We start from the raw sequence: 18,309 nt of genomic DNA, 5'->3' as shown, positions 1-18,309 counted from the left end.
GAGTACAACTCTACGACCAATGAGATAATGTTGTAAGTCCTCATTAACTAAAGGAATACTAACAGGGAGACAGAAGCAGTGGGATTTAACATTTCCTGGATAGCTGTAAAATGTGCACTAGCCAAACTTTCATGTATGTTCACAGTCCTTCTAAATTTAAAATAGAAAAATAGTAACTTAACATTATAAAAGTACAACATATCTAGATGGAATTTACAATACATAACCATATTTTGTAAGCCAAAGACATTCACAGAGCTGGGTTCATTTGGATCATCAGTAGTAAAATCATTTATGATCTCTGTCAACAATTCAGAAAAATGGAGAGGACAGACGGCAGACTCTACAAATACTGAGGAGTTAACATAACATGAGGTTAAGGTAAAGAAGTAAAGACAGTAACCTCCATCTATTCTTTGAATCTTTTTAAGATGGAGAAGGAGCTGTGGCAAGTTAAAAAGTTATAGAGAAATATGCAACAGGGCAAGAGAGAAGAGAAAGTTAAAGGAGAGAGAATATAACTGATGGAATGAGGTCTTGGAGGATTAAAAAACAAAAAACAAAACAAAACAATCCAAAATCATATAAATAAGAACCACTGCTTAGGAAGAGGACAACTCATTAAAATATATCTGTAAGTTTGGGGGCAAGATGAAGGGTCATCTGTTTTTCCAATAAAGCAGAATGCTCAAAATGAATGAGGAGAACTACAGAGACCGATAAAGGTTTGAAAGTAGTTGCTCTAGTGAATGGAAAATAAAAGTTGACCTACAGTAAGAAAAACTGACAGGTAGTGTGAACGGTCTGAAGATCATGGATTTCTACAGACGTCAATCTTCCTGGCAGAGTAATTTTTCCAGCAGTATTTAACAAAAGGTTCAATTAATTCAGAGCAGGGAAGATTGAGCATAGCTGGGGTTTTCGGACAGTACAATTAATTTACAGACCACCTTTGTGCTAGATAAAATAAAAAGATGTGTAGAAAATAAGGAACTGAGCAAGCAAAGCTAAGCAAAAAAAAAAAAGAGGTTGGAGAGTGAGGCACGAGAGTTCAATGTGACCACGTGAAATATGATGTGTCTAACAACTCTAATGCAAGGCAGCCCATGGTTTTTGAACAGGTCTATTGTTAAGATGCTTTCTCTCCTGAAGCTTCAAGCAGCACTTGAAAAAATATTTTTTAATACACTATCGCAGAAAGGCAATGTTAATACCAACAATGAATGTTTACTTAAATATGCGTTGGGCAATGGGTTAAATGTTTTAACCTCAAGAGATTATTAATGTCCAAGAGCAAATGTGGGGAAAGTCAGAAAAGAAATGAAGACCTGCTTTACCAGAACAAAATGTATTATTAAATGTTCAATAACTGAGAGTATAGTACTGGTTAAAACAGAATATACAGTCCAGAAAGAAATAAAAGAATTTTATGCCACCCATCCCTTGTTACATTAGTGCTTTCTAATCAATAGAAAATGTTATCATTCCATATATGATTTTGATTCTGAACCAAAAATTTTTTGCTCTTAAGAGTCTGGTTAATGGAGATAGAAAACACAAGTTCATTTATCATGTTCTTTATCTTAGCATCAGATTGACATAGATGTTCTCCACCGTCACAATGCATTATTTCAATTAAATATAAAAACAGCCATGTTAAGTCAAACCCAGTTGTTTAATGTTTGAAGTGCTGATTTTTTAAAGCCCTATTTGCTTTTAAAATGTTTAGGTTTTATTAGTATAATGACAGAACACCTCACTATGACTGTATGATTATTTCCCAATGTTATATTAATAAAATAGCTCTTTAGTTTTTATAAAAACTTAATATGGGTTTATATAACTCTCAGAGATAATCCTATGTTAAGAAAAAGCATATCAGGCCCTGGCTGGTGTAGCTCAGTGGATTGAGCGCAGGCATGCGAACCAGAGAATCACAGTTCAATTCCCAGTCAGGGCACATGCCTGGGTTGCAAGCCAGTTCCCTGTAAGCCAGTTCCCAGCAGGGGATGCACTAGAGGCAACCATACATTGATGATTTCTCTCCCTCTCTCCTTCCCCTCTAAAGATAAATAAATAAATAAATATTTAAAAAAAAAGAAAAAGCATATCATAAAAGTGGTTTAAGTTAGGGAAAAGAGGGAGTAATATATAGATTTCATAAAGAAAACAAAATCCACTTGGTACACGATGTTATACTTTACTTCCAAATAAACTCCAGGCAGACTAGAATAAAACATGTGGAACTGCTGCTTTCTTGGTGAGGAAAGAATTTATTGGGGGGAAAAAAAGTTAACTAACTGTATGAAAATAAGAATATCCAAGCACTGTAAACATCTAAAAAAGCCAAACTCCAATAATAAAACATATTACAGTAAGTGGTTACGACCTGTGCCCATTCAGATGTCTAAGATTAGGGAAGTTATAACCAGTGGCTGGTAGAAGTTGCAACTGGTGATAGAAGCAACTCCCTGATGATAATTCTAACTCCCTGACAATAGGCACGACCTAAAAATATAAAAACGAGGAATCACTGTTAAATTTCAGAACAAGGAAGCATTCGTAAGATGGAACACTTACTTAGGAAGATGCCTTACAAGCACATCTTTGCATATTGGTTGCTCTGCCAAAGTAAGCCAGAATTCACAGGCTTCCAGAGCAACGTTTTCATCTTGATCTTGGGTCCTCTGCAGCATATACTGTAAACAAAGGAGCCTTAAGGTTAGTCAGTTAAAAATCATACAATTAAAATAAACCTCATCCTATTTCAAAAGGTTAATACTCCTTTGCTATGGCCTTGCACTTTATATTAATTTTCAACCTAGGGTTTAAATTAACAACAACCAAAAGAGCTTCCTAGTTAATTCTAAAATGCAGCCAAATTTAAGAACTGCCGCTTTAGAGTACTGCCTAATGAAGCGTGCAATGCATGCATTAAGTGCTTCTGTGTGGATGTGTTTTGTTCTATGAAACCACTGAGATTTTTTTTAAATGTGAGTATTAATAATCAAATTTTAAGTCTTCGTAAAATCAGCAAAATAAAAAACTCCATTAAACTTCTTAAAATGAAATTTTTTATAACTAACTACTCAAGCTGCCTCTTGCAAGTACATACTCCACATATTTAAGGAAAGAGATATATATATTTATATATATAAATACAATTACAAAAGTTATTTTTTTAATTTGGAAAGAAGTAATGACATTTCTCAGTGCAAGTATAATTTGTATTTTCCAACAAAATAGGTTTATCATGTTCTCTGAACATAGCAAGCCAAATTCACTCTTAGTTGGAAGAACATCTGACCCCAAATCTATCCAAAGGTGCACTGTCTACTCTTTAAAAAAACCTTATGTACAAAAACCAAATAAAGTCACAAATGATTTCCTAAAGTACCTGGGACTTTGAGTTGGAGTTAGGTGATAGATTCTTCATAAACATCCTCTGCCCCACTGAAACACCTCACATGGCAAAATGTGGCAACACAAGAGGTGTGGCACGACAACCCCTGTTACAGTCCACAACACATCCTACTGCTGCACCAAATACTGCTGAAGAACCGCAGCACTATGAATTAGGCTCCCCAGCTGTGACATGGCCTTAGCAAATGATAAGATGTCTTTAACTTTATGTGTAACTACAAACCCTATAGTTAAACTTTCAACCAATTCCACCTGCTTCTCCTAAACACTTCATGGAGAGAATAGGCTCCTCAGAGGTGTCATTTACCCCCCTATTACGCTGCTACGTATCCTTATTTTTACAATGATCTTTTCTAATGTTTTAGGAAAGGAGATATTCTCTCTCCATACCATACGGATCTCTAGAAGTGAAAGAGAGGTACTAGATACACACTATTTAATTCACTTGAAAATTATTCTGGTCTAGGTAATAATCACATCTTATTATTCTATCATAGTTTATTGATCATTAATCCTAACTCATACCTAGTAAACACAAATAATCTAAACATTTCCTAGTTATCCTGGTTAAAAGCTACCTATTACTTTAAATAATTTTTTCTCTTTAAAATATCTTAATAAAAGCAATCCATCTTAAAATATCTTGAATCTCATGAAAGAAAAGTAACCATGGAGGGAATTTATCTTTTTAAGACGATCACAACTATTTTTGTAGTCCCCACAAATGAGTTAAATAATACTAGAAAAGAGTGGTTTCACATTATGCATTGTGTGCCCAAGATTTCTGAGGGAAAGACAACAAGTGATCCTTTAAGTTACCTCAACAATGTTATGCATGTGAGGAAGCAGGCGATCCATTCGAACTTCAAGCAACATCACAAGCGCCCGGCATACATTTTTCCGTACCTCTGGTTCTTCATCCCCAGCCAACGCAAAGAGATTCTATTGCGTAAGAAAGATTTTTTTCCTAGTTAAGTATTCTAATATATTAGAAAAGCTTATAAATAATGATCAAGTTGCTAACATTTAAAAATGCTAAGAAGTACAAATAAAGAATGAATACAAATAAAGAATGAATTGGCCTACAATATTAGATTATAAAATAAGATAAACATAGAATGACAATTGGCAAAAATTATGATTTTGGTAAATGATCTTAAAAACCATTCTTCCTGGTAGATTATGATTGGTTGTATTTTGAGGTCATTTTTAGTGAGAATAAAACCATGTCATTAGGACATTGGGACACTCATCCAGCTGATCTAGAAACAGAGGTAATCATTAAAATAAAATCTGATCCATCCTTCAAAATTACTATCAAGAGATTAGTACTACCAATTCTGATTCTTAAGGAGTAACAGGTGAAAGTTCTATAAAAGCATCAATAATTGGGTAATTATATGTACCAAGTTTCTAAAACTTAACCCTAAACAGCTAATGTTCACCAGGTCAACTCCTGAAAAAATAAGAGCAATCAATCTCACACTGTTTTTAACAAGTTTCTCTCTAAGGTTTTAAAAAATTGTCTGTAGTGACTTGCTAGTCAGTGGGGAGAATGTGACTGATTTTCATGGAATCGTGAATAAGCCCATATTCACTTTACCAACAAGCCTCCACTAGAAGAATAGAGCCTCCCGTATAGAGCTTACAAGTCGGGATGTGAGAAGAAAGAATAAACCTCCCCATCTCACTCCTGAAATTATATTTTAAGTACAAAGACACACATACATTCAAAACAGTAAAAACATCTTAAAAAAATGAAAATCCAATGTGCCTCATTGTCTTTTCCCAGGAAATCACAAAAACATCTCCAAATACATGAACCTAAAATCTTATTACAATAAAGTGGTTAGAAAATGAAGTTCAAATATCAAATATGACAGCATGTGAAGTATTGTTTCTAGTATTTTATTGATTTTAGAGAAACATCGATTTTTGTTGTCCCACTTATGTACATTCATTGGTTGATTTTTTTTTTTTTAATATGCCCTGACTAGGGATCAAACCCACCACTTGAGCACATTGGAAGATGATCTGACCCAGTGGTCACCAACCTTTCTGGCACCAGGGACCAGTTCTGTGGAAGACAATTTTCCCACGGACCAGGGAGGGGTGGGGGGAACTGATTTGGGATGATTCAAGTACATTGCACTCAAGCCCAACTCCTGCTGTGTGGCCCAGTTCCTAACAGGCCCTGCAAACCAACTGAGCTACCTGGACAGAGCTCTGTTTCTCGAATTTTAAAATCTTTGATTTCCCCAAGTCCCCAGTTATTTCAAAACTCTGTAGTTCCTTTATAAACCAGACATATTTTACAAGGTCCAAGAAGAATACTGTTTACCCATCAGGTGCTGCTTTATATGTTAGATATACTTCTTTCATTAAATTTGATGTTGTCTTAATAGGAATACCCAGAGTAGATTCAGGGGACTTCCGCCAAGATGGAGGCGTAGGTGGAAGCACTGCGCCTTCTCACACAACCAAGTTTAACTATACAGAAGTCTGACAACAACGAACCCTTCAGCCAAACCCCTAAGAGGGGCAGAGCCGGCAGCAGAGCGGGGTCAGGCAGGAAAGATCCACCTGACCAACCGGGTGCGCGACCCAGGTGCGCCAGCAGCTGTGGGAGGATCCCAGGTGTGGAGAAGTGGATGGACCCACTGAGGACTGACCAAAGTCACACAGTCGAGTGCAGATAAACCGGTGAAGGAGCAAAGCGGTGAGACAGACCCTGCAGGCCCCAGTGGCGGAAAGTGGCAGAGGGGACCGTCATTGTCCTTCTCTGACCCCGCCCCCACATACAGCACCATAAACCAGCAACCTGGGTGGCCCCGCCCTGGTAAACACCTCCTCGTACATAACAGGCGGGAACAGATCAAAACATGGCTCAAGAGCTCAGAGACTCAGACCAGATAAATTTAAGTGATGAAGAAATAGCCCAACATTCAGATGCACACAGTTCAAAACACTGGTGATCAGGATGCTCACAGAACTGGTTGATTTTAGTCACAAATTAGAGAAACAAATGAAGGCTAAACTATTGAAATGAATGGTAATGCACAGGAACCAATAGTAATGGAAAGGAAACTGGGACTCAAATCAAGGGAGTGAACCAGAAGGAGGAAAAAAATGACCAAACAGAAAAGGATGAAGAAACAAGAATTCAAAAAAATGAGGAGAGGCTTAGGAACCTCCAGGACATCTTTAAACACTCCAACATCCGAATTATAGGGGTACCAGAGGGGAAGAGGAACAGCCACGAGTTGAAAACTTATTTGAGCAAATAATAAAGGAGAATTTCCCCAATCTGGCAAAGGAAATAGACTTCCAAAAAATCCAGGAAGCTCAGAGAGTCCCAAAGAAGTTGGACCCAAGAAGGAACACACCGAGGTACATCATAATTACATTAGCCAAGATGAAAATGAAGGAGAGAATCCTAGAAGCAGCAAGAAATAAGGGGATAGTCACCTACAAAGGAGTTCCCATCAGACTGTCAGCAAATTTCTCAAAAGAGACCTTACAGGCAAGAAGGGGCTGGAAAGAAGTATTTCAAGTCATGAAATCCAAAGACCTACATCCAAGATTGCTCTATCCAGCAAAGCTTTCATTTAGAATAGAAGGACAGATAAAGTGCTTCTCAGATAAGATCAAATTCAAGGAGTTCATCATCACCAAGCCCTTATTATATGAAATGTTAAAGGGACTTACCTAAGAAAAAGAAGATAAAAAAGATGAACAGTGAAAGGACAGCAAACTCACAGTTATTAAGAACCACACCTAAAACAAAAGCAAACTAAGAGGACAGCTAGATCAGGAGCAGAACCATAGAAATGAAGATCACATGGAGGGTTAGCAATAGGGGAGTGGGAGAAGGTACAGAAAGTAAGTAGCACAGACGGTAGGTAGAAAATAGATGGAGGGGGGCAAGAATAGTATGAGGAATATAGAATCTAAAGAACTTGAGACACGTGGTCATAAACTAAAGGGGGGAATGGCGGGGGAAGGGGATGGAGGGGAATGAAGGGGGGGGAAATAGAACTGTAATGGCATAATCAATAAAATATATTTAAAAATTTAAAAAAAAGGAATACCCAGCTTTGCCAAGGTAGGTTATAGTCATATATTAGAAACTAATACACTTTTACCAATAATGTCAAAATTAGCACATGACATCAGCTCCTGAGGAAAACATGGATAAATGAAGATAACAATTTATTTATTCATGAAGCAAATAGTTATGGAGGACCTACTATGTTCAGGCATCTCCTCTGGAGGTTACTATTCTTACAGAATGGAAAACTCTTACACAGTTAGCAAGTAGCAGAGAAATGTTAACATGGCATATAACACTAATAGAAAATATTTAAAAATGCTAGGACATGTTCTTGCTCCATTTGCAGAGCAAATGGTCTTGCACCATTTTTACTTTTAGAGAGAATTTAATTTCTTTTATTCTACATTACATTTCTGTGTAAGATGCTGGCATGTCCATCACAGTTCTCTTAAGGTGTTGAATAATACTAAGAGGAAATACCATTATAATTACAACTTCTAAAAGTAGTTATAGCAGTAGTTAGTTAGCATGTAGAGTGCTTACTTTGTGGCAGGCACTGTTCCAATTTATTTATAGCAAATGTATAATGATCCAACAAGGTATGTCTATGATTAGCCTCATTTTATAGATGATGAAACAGAAAACATAGCTTCATTAATGTGCCCAAGGTTAACAGCTGCTAACCCAGCTGAGATTTGAATCCAGGCTGTCTTACTGAAAACTTCTAATATTACCCACTTCCCTCTGTATCAAACTACACTGAGAACACCTTGAGGCATAAAATTTACTTATATACCCCTAGCACCAAGCACAGTGCTGAATTTGTAGTAGGTACTCAGCAAACGAAAAAGGAAAAAAAAAAAAACAACACCCAAAACACATAATTTCCACCTCCTATCATTTTCCAACAAAAATACGGCCTCAGAAGGATTTTTTAAAAGAACAGCTGAGCCCTGGCCGTGGCTCAGGTGGTTATGTGTTGGCCTGTAAACCAAGGGGTTGTGGGCTGATTCCCATTTGGGTCACAAGCCTGGGATATGGACCAATTTTCAGTTGGGGGTGTGTGAGAGGCAACTGATCAGTCTTCCCCTCTTATTCCCTCCCTTCCTGTCTCTCCAAAATAAAACAAAACAAAAATTTACAAAAACAGCTGAAAAGAAACAGACTATTTCATTAATTTTATTGGATGAAAATAAAGGTTAAGTGGTTAAGGAACTTAAACGATTCTTTCATAATTGCTGTTATCAAGCAGAGAACGTTCTGAAAAGGAATTCTATTGCTTTGGGTTCATGACCGAAAAATTACGCTCTTATCTTTCTGCTTTTATCAAAAAATTAAGTGTTGTTAGAAATGCTTGCTTAAAATTTAAGAGCCAGTTTTTTCCCCTGACACCTTTAATTTCATAAATGGAAACCAAAAGAAAATCAGAAGTACAGGTGATCCTTAAATAACATTTCATTATCACACTGATTAGATGTGACAGGAATCTGACTCTTGGATGTATCAATTAGCCTATGGTGAAACTGGTTTCATTGTATTTTGTTTCATTGAAAGTCACAGAACATACTGACAACGTAAAATGAAGACTCACTGTATTCCTTTTAGTCTGTGCCTTCAGATTCTTTATCAAACTTATTCAACTTCACCAATGTTTCAAATATTGCAATAATGGGAGATTCACCTTCCACATGCAATTTAACAGTATACTGAAGGAGAAATTTTTATACTTAAGGTATTAAATATACCATAATCAATGTTTATTATCATGATACAAGTGGAAAAATTAGTAGTTCTAAGCCTACATGCAATGAACATTTTCTAATCCTCTCAAAAACAAAAGGGAAGGGTGATAAATCTTACCTCAATGAAAGAGTCGATGTGCAGCATCAGAGCTTGAGTCCTACTGATGATAAACTGATTGACACATGCAACAGCATGGGATCTAGGAACAAGATTTAAACATTCCTTTATGAAAATATTATGTCTTATAAAAAAAAAATTATGGCTTATGTACAGCCATATACACCCCCCCACAAAAAAGTCAGATTTCTCTATGTAATAACACAGAAAGAATACGAGTAATATATTAAGTGAAGAACGCAGGTTGCAGAGCAATCTACTATTGCTTCTGTGAAAGTGAAAGGTATCTGAAAAGGATATGTGCACATTTTTAATAGCAGAATGGAGGCTGGATAGGGGCATAATGGGAACTTATTTTATTTTCTTATAGACTTAAAAATAAAGAGTATGCATTCCTTTTGAAGCTAAAAACAGAGAGCAGTCTAGTCTATGTGTTCTGACATACCCCATTCAATTCCACAGAAATTCTTAAAGACACTACCTAAAAATCATTCTTAGCTCACAGGTCACAGCCATGGCTGCATTTGGCCATGGGTCAGTTTGTTGACCAATGACTTAGACATTACTCTATAACACGGCTACTCCCTAACTTCATTTCCTACTATGCTACAAAATTGTTTTTCTTCTGTCATTCTAAATGGCCTGCTCCTAACTCCAGTGCCTTTCTACTTGCTGTTCCCTGATCTTCACCTTGATCTTGCAAAGACTACTTTACTTGGTTCAGGGTCTGCATGAATGTTACCTTTACAGAAAACCTTCTACGCAAAATCTTCTGAATCTCTAACCCCTTATTCTCATTTTCCACAGTATTTATCATGAAATTATATCATTTATCAATTATCTACCCTGTGTGCTTCTTCCAGTAACCCAATAGAATAAAAGACAGAAAACAGAAGCAAAAGTCACCATGTACAGTTAACAAACATGACAAATGTTCGATGTGATTAATGACGGAGCCATCTTGAAGTAAACCATCAAGACCATAATGCAATACATTTTTTATCTATTTGACTGGCAAAAATTAAAATGTGTGATAGCACTAAAGGCTGAATATGTACACCCAGGAAATTCCTCGCTTTATTAATAAAGACTATAAGAGATGCAAACACTTTGAAAAAGTTTAGTGTTATTTCGAGTTACTCACTGACATGCCCTGTATTTTAGAAATTCCTTCTCAAGATTTTATCTTAAGAGAAAATCTTGCAAACAGACAAGAGGAGACAAGCATAAGGAGCAGTACCCACAACAGCAAAAACCTGGAAGCCACCTAAAGGCTACTGGCGGAGGTTGGAGGAGTGGGGTGGTGGTGGTGGCGGGAGAGAGATATGAATAAATTGTGTAACTGTCATGCAAAGGAGTAATACACAGTCAAAACAAATGACGTAGAGTGACACAATATGGATGAATCTTAGTAACATAATGAATATAAGAAGTCAAAACTTAAATTCAGTACAATACTTTTTATAAAGTTAAAAACAAAGATCAATAAATTTTTTTAATTCCAAGAAAAGGATAAAGTTGGGATTAGATATAGGTTGTTTTTAAGGTCTTTGTTTTTATTATGGATGATGGATTTAAGTGATTATTAAAAATAATAAATAAGTAAAAACATTATGAAAGTGGGAAATGATGAGAATATGCCATAAGCTAAGAAATGTAACCCAATTTGTGCACCTCTAAGTATGATTAAAAAAATAAAATGCCTGATTGTTAAATTGCTTAGTCATGTCATGAATAAAACTGTATGTTTGCCTTGTTCTAACCTTCTCAAAGTTCAACAGTTATAGCAAAAGGGAAAATCACTCATAGTAAATGCTAGTTAAACTGTATTAATAAGGTGTTAAAATATATATATATAGAATAAAATTACAAAAAGATGGAAGACGTGTTTAGTGCCAAGCTAAAATACCTAACAGATACAGTCATTTACTCAAATATACACTAAAATACTTTAACGGCATGTTCTACAGAATCTCAAATGGCCAAAAACAAACATTCACCGAATAGAAACATTTCTATATTGCTGAACTCAACCCTGTTAACATTTTAAACATATGTATTAAAGTCACAAAAGACTTCCGCCAAGATGGAGGCATAGGTGGATAAGCCGTGCCTTCTCACACAACCAAGTTTAGAGACAACTAAATATTAGCAACAGAAAACACATCCAGAACACAGAAGATTGAACTTTTCAGAAGTCTGTTAACAAATTCTTCAGCCTGACCGGTAAGGGGCGAAACCAGCAGCTGGTGGAGCGGAGTTGCACAGGAAAACTGGGTCAGACGGACTCAGGCGCAGGGTTGGACCTAGTGAGCCACCGAGCAAGTGACCGAGTGAGCGACCGCGGGAAACAGCGAGGGAGCAGGGCTGTGGGTTGACTATGGTTGTGCATTGGTGCACGGATAGACAAGCGAGGGAGTGGGCGATTGGACTGGGACCCAGCCGGTCCCCGGGGCAAGCAGTAGGGAGGGCGCCGCCATTTCCCTGCTCTGACCCCACCTCCACATACAGCATCATAACCCAGCGACTCTGAGTGGCCCGGCCCAGGTGAACCACCTAAGCCTCTGCTCCTCACCCAGCAGTGCCAAAACAGCAGAGGATGCCACCATTTCCCCGCTCTGACCACGCCCCCACATACAGCGTCACAACCCAGCGACCTGGTAGTCCAAGGCTCTGCTCCTCACACTTAAAGGGCACGAACAGACCAAAAATGGCTCAAGAAAATCTCAAAGCCCCAGAGCCCATAAATCTAAGTGACAAGGAAATAGCAAAACTCTCAGACGCACAGTTTAAAACACTGGTGGATCAGGATCTCACAGAACTGGTTGATTATAGCCACAAATTAGACAAATATATGAAGGCGAAACTAATTGAAATGAATGGAATTGCACAGGAAACCAATAGCAATGAAAAGGAAACTGGGGCGCAAATCAATGGAGTGGACCAGAAGAAAGCAAATAACGGCCAAACAGAAAAGAGTCAAGAAGCAAGAATTCAAAGAAATGAGGAGAGTCTTAGGAACCTCCAGGACATCTTTAAACACTCCAACATCCGAATTATAGGGGTACCAGAAGGGGGAAAGGCACAGCCACCAGTGGAAAACTTATTTGAACAAATAATAAAGGAGAATTTCCCCAATCTGGCAAAGGAAATAGACTTCCAGGAAATCCAGGAAGCTCAGAGAGTCCCAAAGAAGTTGGACCCAAGAAGGAACGCACCAAGGCACATCATAATTACATTAGCCAAAATTAAAATGAAGGAGAATCCTAGAAGCAGCAAGAGCTAAAGGGATAGTTACCTACAAAGGAGTCCCCATCAGACTGTCAGCAGATTTCTCAAGATACCTTAAAGGCAAAAAGGGGCTGGAAAGAGGTATTCCAAGTCATGAAATCCAAAGACCTACAACCAAGATTGTTCTATCCAGCAAAACTTTCATTTAGTATGGAAGGACAGATAAAGTGCTTCTCAGATAAGATCAAATTCAAGGATTTCATCATCACCAAGCCCTTATTATATGAAATGTTAAAGGGACTTATCGAAGAAAAAGAAGTTAAAGAAACATGAACAGTGAAAGGACAACAAACTCACAGTTATTAAGAACCACACCTAAAACAAAAGCAAACTAAAAGGACAGCTAGATCAGGAGTGGAAACATAGAAATGAAGATCACATGGAGGGTTAGCAACAGGGGAGTGGGAGGAGGAGAAGGGGGGGAAAAGGTACAGAAAATAAGTAGCATAGACAGTAGATAGAAAATAGATGGGGGGCAAGAATAGCATGGGAAATATAGAATCTAAAGAACTTGAGACACATGGACATAAACTAAAGGGGGGTAATGGTGGGGACGGGGGGTAGGGTGGAGGGGAATGAAGGGGGGGAATAGAACAACTGTAACAGCATAATCAATAAAAAATAAAATAAAATAAAATAAAGTTACAAAAGAAATTTTCATACCCAGTAACTGTGTTCCATTTACCTGGAATTTTTTTCTTCTAATTGCTGAGAATTGTTCATAAAAAGTAACTTTCTTAGAAATATGCAAACCATCACGTTCTTTCACACCTTAGATGAAATGTTAAAAGGGGAAAGACTACCTAGGGAAAATGAAATCCTCTGCCTAGTTACTTATGCCAGAAGAGTAAAATTTTATTTTGAAAATGTGTATTTGCATAACACTACCAACAAATACGTATCTCTTAAGTTTCCATTGTGAATAATACTGGATTAAGTACTGCCTAAGTGGAAAAGTAAATTAAATCAAGGTCCAAGAGTAAGAACTAAATAGAGAATTTAAGCAAGAAAAAGATTCCTGATTTACCGTCTGGTCACAATGTTGAAACCACAATCCTCTGGAATACAGCGTGGAATCTTGAGGTAAGCCCCCATGGGCACCTAAATTTAACAGGCACAGCCTATACACTAACATTCATTCAGTCAGAGATCCCTGAAGCCTGTAGAAACTGCATAATTTCTACTTTACATAGTAATATATTTAATTATTCTACATAAAAGCATGAAGCACTGACAACGATAAAATAACAAAAATCAAATGACAATCAGAAGAAAGAACAATGACTTTTCCACAGAAATACTAAGCAAGGTTTAAGTAAAAAAATATATACATAACTGGAGGGGGAGAAAAGTACAGCAGACTGGAAAAGTTTTGGTGAAGTTACAAAGCCTCAAACACTTCAATAATATAAGAGGCATCATGATAATTACAGCGTGATACATCTGATTACAAAATAATCAAAGGCTAATTTAATATTCTAAAAATAATGATATTTCAAAAACTATATGCTAGGCAGTGTTCAAGGAACTAGGGATCTAAAGGAAAAAAACAAAACAGACTAGTTTAACTTCAGAATTACCCAACCAGCCCTACTATGTGATTTCAGAGTATACTCAAAAATCCTTCTTTCAGGATTAAAATATTTTTTATAAGTACATGTAAGCTCCTTAAACTAAAATTACTTAATAATTTAGATGTCGTACTGGAGGAACTTTTAGTACATAGGTAGCAAAGGGAGGTACATGTACTTGGCAAGATTCATAAATTAAACGAACCAAAAACCCCCCAAAGGCACAACCCCCCCAAGACCTCACTGAGTTTTAGCCTTTCATAAAGGACCTTAAAAGCTAGACTGTTAACCATTACAAATGTACGTCAACATGTAGAAGGTAAAGAACTATCATATTAAATGACAATTTCATCAGAAAAGATCAGTATTTCATGGGCTTTGTTTTCAAAGCACCAAATTTCAAAGATCAAAATTCACCTTTGTGGAATATCTAATGTATTTTTCTAGGTACAAAAATATTAGGAAAAACAAAAATAAGAAAGTGGTCAGGTTTATATCAGAGTTCATAAATTAATTTAACACCAGATATACACATACCTTATTTTTGGACTACTGTGCTTGAAGAACTGTAAAAATTTTGGAATCATGATGTTCAGAGGACGATCTAAAACATCACTATCTAAAATCTCAGCAGAATCTTCACATATCTTCTGAAGGGCACCAAATGCCCCCTGCAACGACATTTAAATTATCAGAATTAAAAAGAAAGCCATTTTAAAAGCAGACTGAAGAACACTGACTAATTTGTATGAATTAATATTCTCAGCCCACATAAAATGCTCCCTCATAAGATCTATAAATTTAATCAATTATAAGACAAATTATTATGCCACTGGTTATCTAAAACCTCATTTTAAATATAGTGATAAATAACTCAGAATGAGAAGATGTTTTGGTTGGAAGGGATTGTAATATCTAATTTAAAACCTAACTCCTCAAATATTCTCGCCATATTTAAGTCAACATTAATTTTCCTCTTTTAAACAGTATCAGTTTGTAAAACTCTATACTTACATATAAATTTAACCACTGTACCACTTTTCTTTTTGAAGTAGATAAATAGGTCTTAATCTGTTAAAATATTACTTGTATGTAAACTATTTACTGGGTAATGGTGACAAAAATCTGTTAAAATGGCAGGCACTTCAAATTAGCCACTGTTTCTCTATAGCCATTTTTATACCAATGGGCTAATTTAGAGCTCTTGTACACTATACATAACCTATTAGTTTAGCTCATCCACTTACATACTTTACTGCTTTTAATTCCAAGAGCAGCAGGTTGAAACTTAGTCTCCATAGTATAGTTAATTTACAAATACTGTCTCTTTAAATGACTTACATAGTAGTTCTTCCACAATTTCATGACTGTAGCAGTTTAATTTTTTTTATTTTTGGAAAGTGCTTGCTTAAATTTTGATACTCTTTTTTGTTATTACCATTAACCAAAGCACTATTTAAATTTTAACCAACTGTTGCCTGATGGCTAATATTATTTTAGTTTTTCTGTAATCTTATCAGTGAATTTCTAAAGCATTATAGGAAAACATACACACATACATATGAGAACGCAAGTTTTTGTCTTCTTAGAGTCTTTTCTAAACATTCCTTTCCGGTCCTTTCCCCTAGTCTCCCCCTTGCCGAAGTCAGATCTGGGCAATAATCTGCCGTGTCAGAAGACCACCTGATTCTTAATGTTAGGTTGCTCCTGTGCCTGCCCTGCTGCCAAGCCTTTCTTTTTTGAGAGGAAGGGGGGTCACACTGCCTTATACAAAATACCTAAAATGGTTTCAATTTACAACAGATTTCTACCCAAACTGGAAGCCTAGATAATGAAAGAGATTCTTAACAGTACTCATCAACAGTGAGAAATTGTAGAAGAAACCCAAATTTCCCAAACAGAAAGATTGCTACTGATTTAATCAGTGGCAAACAATGAGAGATTACAGTTAATGTAGGATTAATACCAAACTACACACGTCATACAGTAAGAGGCACAAAAATAATTTAGAGAAGCTGAACAAATACTCATGGTCTGGGAATTTGGTAAATTTTAAGTCCACCTTCAAAAAATACTGTATCAACTAATTAAGCTTGACAACAACTGTTTATCACATACATACTACAGCCAAGAAAAGTTTTCAAATACAAAATCAGAAGATATTTCCTTATAGAAAATATAGTAGAGGGGTTTTAAAACTTAAGTCTTCTGAAAACTCTAAGACAAATAATCACTCATTTAAAACAAAAAGGTAACTTTAGCCTTTTAAGATCTGAAATATTTTCAAAGAAAAACTTTCAAAGGTTATTAATACACAATATGGAAAGAAAAATTATATAACAAAGCAAATATATTTACCTCACAAGTGTTGTAATCTTCAGAATCCAGTAAGCTACAGAGTTTTGGTAAGAGGTCAGGCCAGTTCTGCAATTCTCCTTTGGAGGCTATGGTTGTAATCAAAATACCTGGAAAGAAAACACACCCTTAGGAAATCTGAATGCATTACGTTAGATACTGCCACATGAACAAGTGCACACAAAAATGTGCAAAACCATCCACACTTCCACAAATGTCCCAAATCAGCCTGAGACGCTCAAACCACTAACATTCATCAAGGACCCTCATGTCACCCCACCATGTTAGTGGAAAAACCACAGCATAAATCAGGTCTGCATTTAATATTGTTTTTTAATACTTCATCACTTTTTTATTTTTAACAATCATCTGTACAGAAGACTACAACTTGCCCTTTCCCAAGAATATACCAAGCATAGTCCCACTAATTAAAATCACTATTTTGTAGAAATTACTTGCAAAATATTAGAAAATACATGAAAATATTAGTATCACTTATACTAATATTAAGTGACGAGCATGAGCCTGTCAGGTTCAAACACAACTACATCAAGAAGCTAACAACAGCTCCCTGACTTAACCTAGGATCACAGCCCCGGGAGCACTTAGGCATGGGGAGGGAAAACAGATAAACCACTGATGGAGAACAATCCTACCTACTCTGTTTGCAACAATCCCTCTAGTGTGGACACACTCCTACAAAGTTTCCCACTTGCTGGATCAAGGATGAATCACTGACAAGGTGATCTTGGAGAATTGATTGGCACGTGCTGACCGATCATGTCACTCTGGATTATTTCAACTGTGTAGTGCAGCTTACTTGTAATAGTTACACAAATATGTGCAACAAAATTTTGTGTTAATACAAGTGGAGTAATAACACAAAAACTTTGTTTTAATACTTTTCTCTGCCTTAGTAAATTTAGGATTAGTAACATAAAATAAGATACTTGGCAATCATAGATCTTTTAGTATCATTCAGAGTATACAATCTGATAGGCATATTATATGTACTCTAAGCTTTGAAATACTAATCTGTAAAATTTTTAAAAAGTGTTTTCATGCTGTGAAATAAAAAATGAATATTGCCTTAAAAAAAGTGTTTTCTTACTTATTTTGAGAATTCAGTGAGATATGCACACAAAATGCTTGGTATATAGTAAATGCTTAATGATTATTATTAAATAGCAAATTCCACTGTTTGTGAGTATAAATTCCCTTTGAATTTTCCACCGTTAGTCTTGAGAAGGTTGTTCCCAATGGTAAAGAGTTAAAAAATGTCAAGTTGTTGGCCAATATTTACTCTTCCCTAAAAAAAATAAATTATATGGCAAAGGTTATTGTATGGATAGCATTTTTAAGATAGCACCCTTACAATAAAATAGACTTCTAGTAAGATAAAAAAGCAGTAAGACTAATAACAGACCTGTTTCTCTGGCCAATTATTCTCTCCCAAAGTTAAAATATAAAAGAATTAAGGAAAAGAATAAGCTCTCAATCTTCCTAAAGCAAACCAAGCATGATTTAAAACACGGGACCCCAAACCCCCAGGCTGTGAACCAACAGCAGCCTGCTAGAAGTCGGGCAAGAAGCAAAGCTTGCTTGAGCTCCACCTCCTGGCCACCCCCACCCTGCCCCTCAGTGACTTCCATAAAACCAGTCTGTGGTGCCTAGAAGGTTGGGGACCTCTGTCTTAATAGGAGCAATGATAAAACGAAATAAATATAAGTAACACCCTGGTACTAACAGACCACT

General features: G+C 36.4%; 1 protein-coding gene across 4 annotated transcripts in view; it reads right to left on the bottom strand.

Annotated features, from left to right (window-relative positions):
- Window positions 1–18,309, bottom strand: part of TNPO1 (transportin 1) — a 94,841-nt gene that overhangs the window by 29,878 nt on the left and 46,654 nt on the right. For all 4 annotated transcript variants that reach the window (XM_053657228.1, XM_053657229.1, XM_037149085.2 and 1 more), the window contains exons 5-9: window positions 16,558–16,664; window positions 14,737–14,870; window positions 9,338–9,419; window positions 4,243–4,365; window positions 2,581–2,699 (exon numbers count right to left, since the gene is read on the bottom strand). In XM_053657228.1, the coding sequence (XP_053513203.1) occupies window positions 2,581–2,699; window positions 4,243–4,365; window positions 9,338–9,419; window positions 14,737–14,870; window positions 16,558–16,664 (565 nt within the window). The remainder of the gene's footprint in view (window positions 1–2,580; window positions 2,700–4,242; window positions 4,366–9,337; window positions 9,420–14,736; window positions 14,871–16,557; window positions 16,665–18,309) is intronic.

Source organism: Artibeus jamaicensis, unplaced genomic scaffold, assembly GCF_021234435.1.
Source record: "Artibeus jamaicensis isolate MK-2021 breed Jamaican fruit bat unplaced genomic scaffold, CSHL_Jam_final scaffold_369, whole genome shotgun sequence".
NCBI classification, from domain to species: Eukaryota; Metazoa; Chordata; class Mammalia; order Chiroptera; family Phyllostomidae; genus Artibeus; species Artibeus jamaicensis.
The sequence above is the reverse complement of the archived record's forward strand: the minus strand, read 5'-3'. Positions and strand labels throughout refer to the sequence as shown.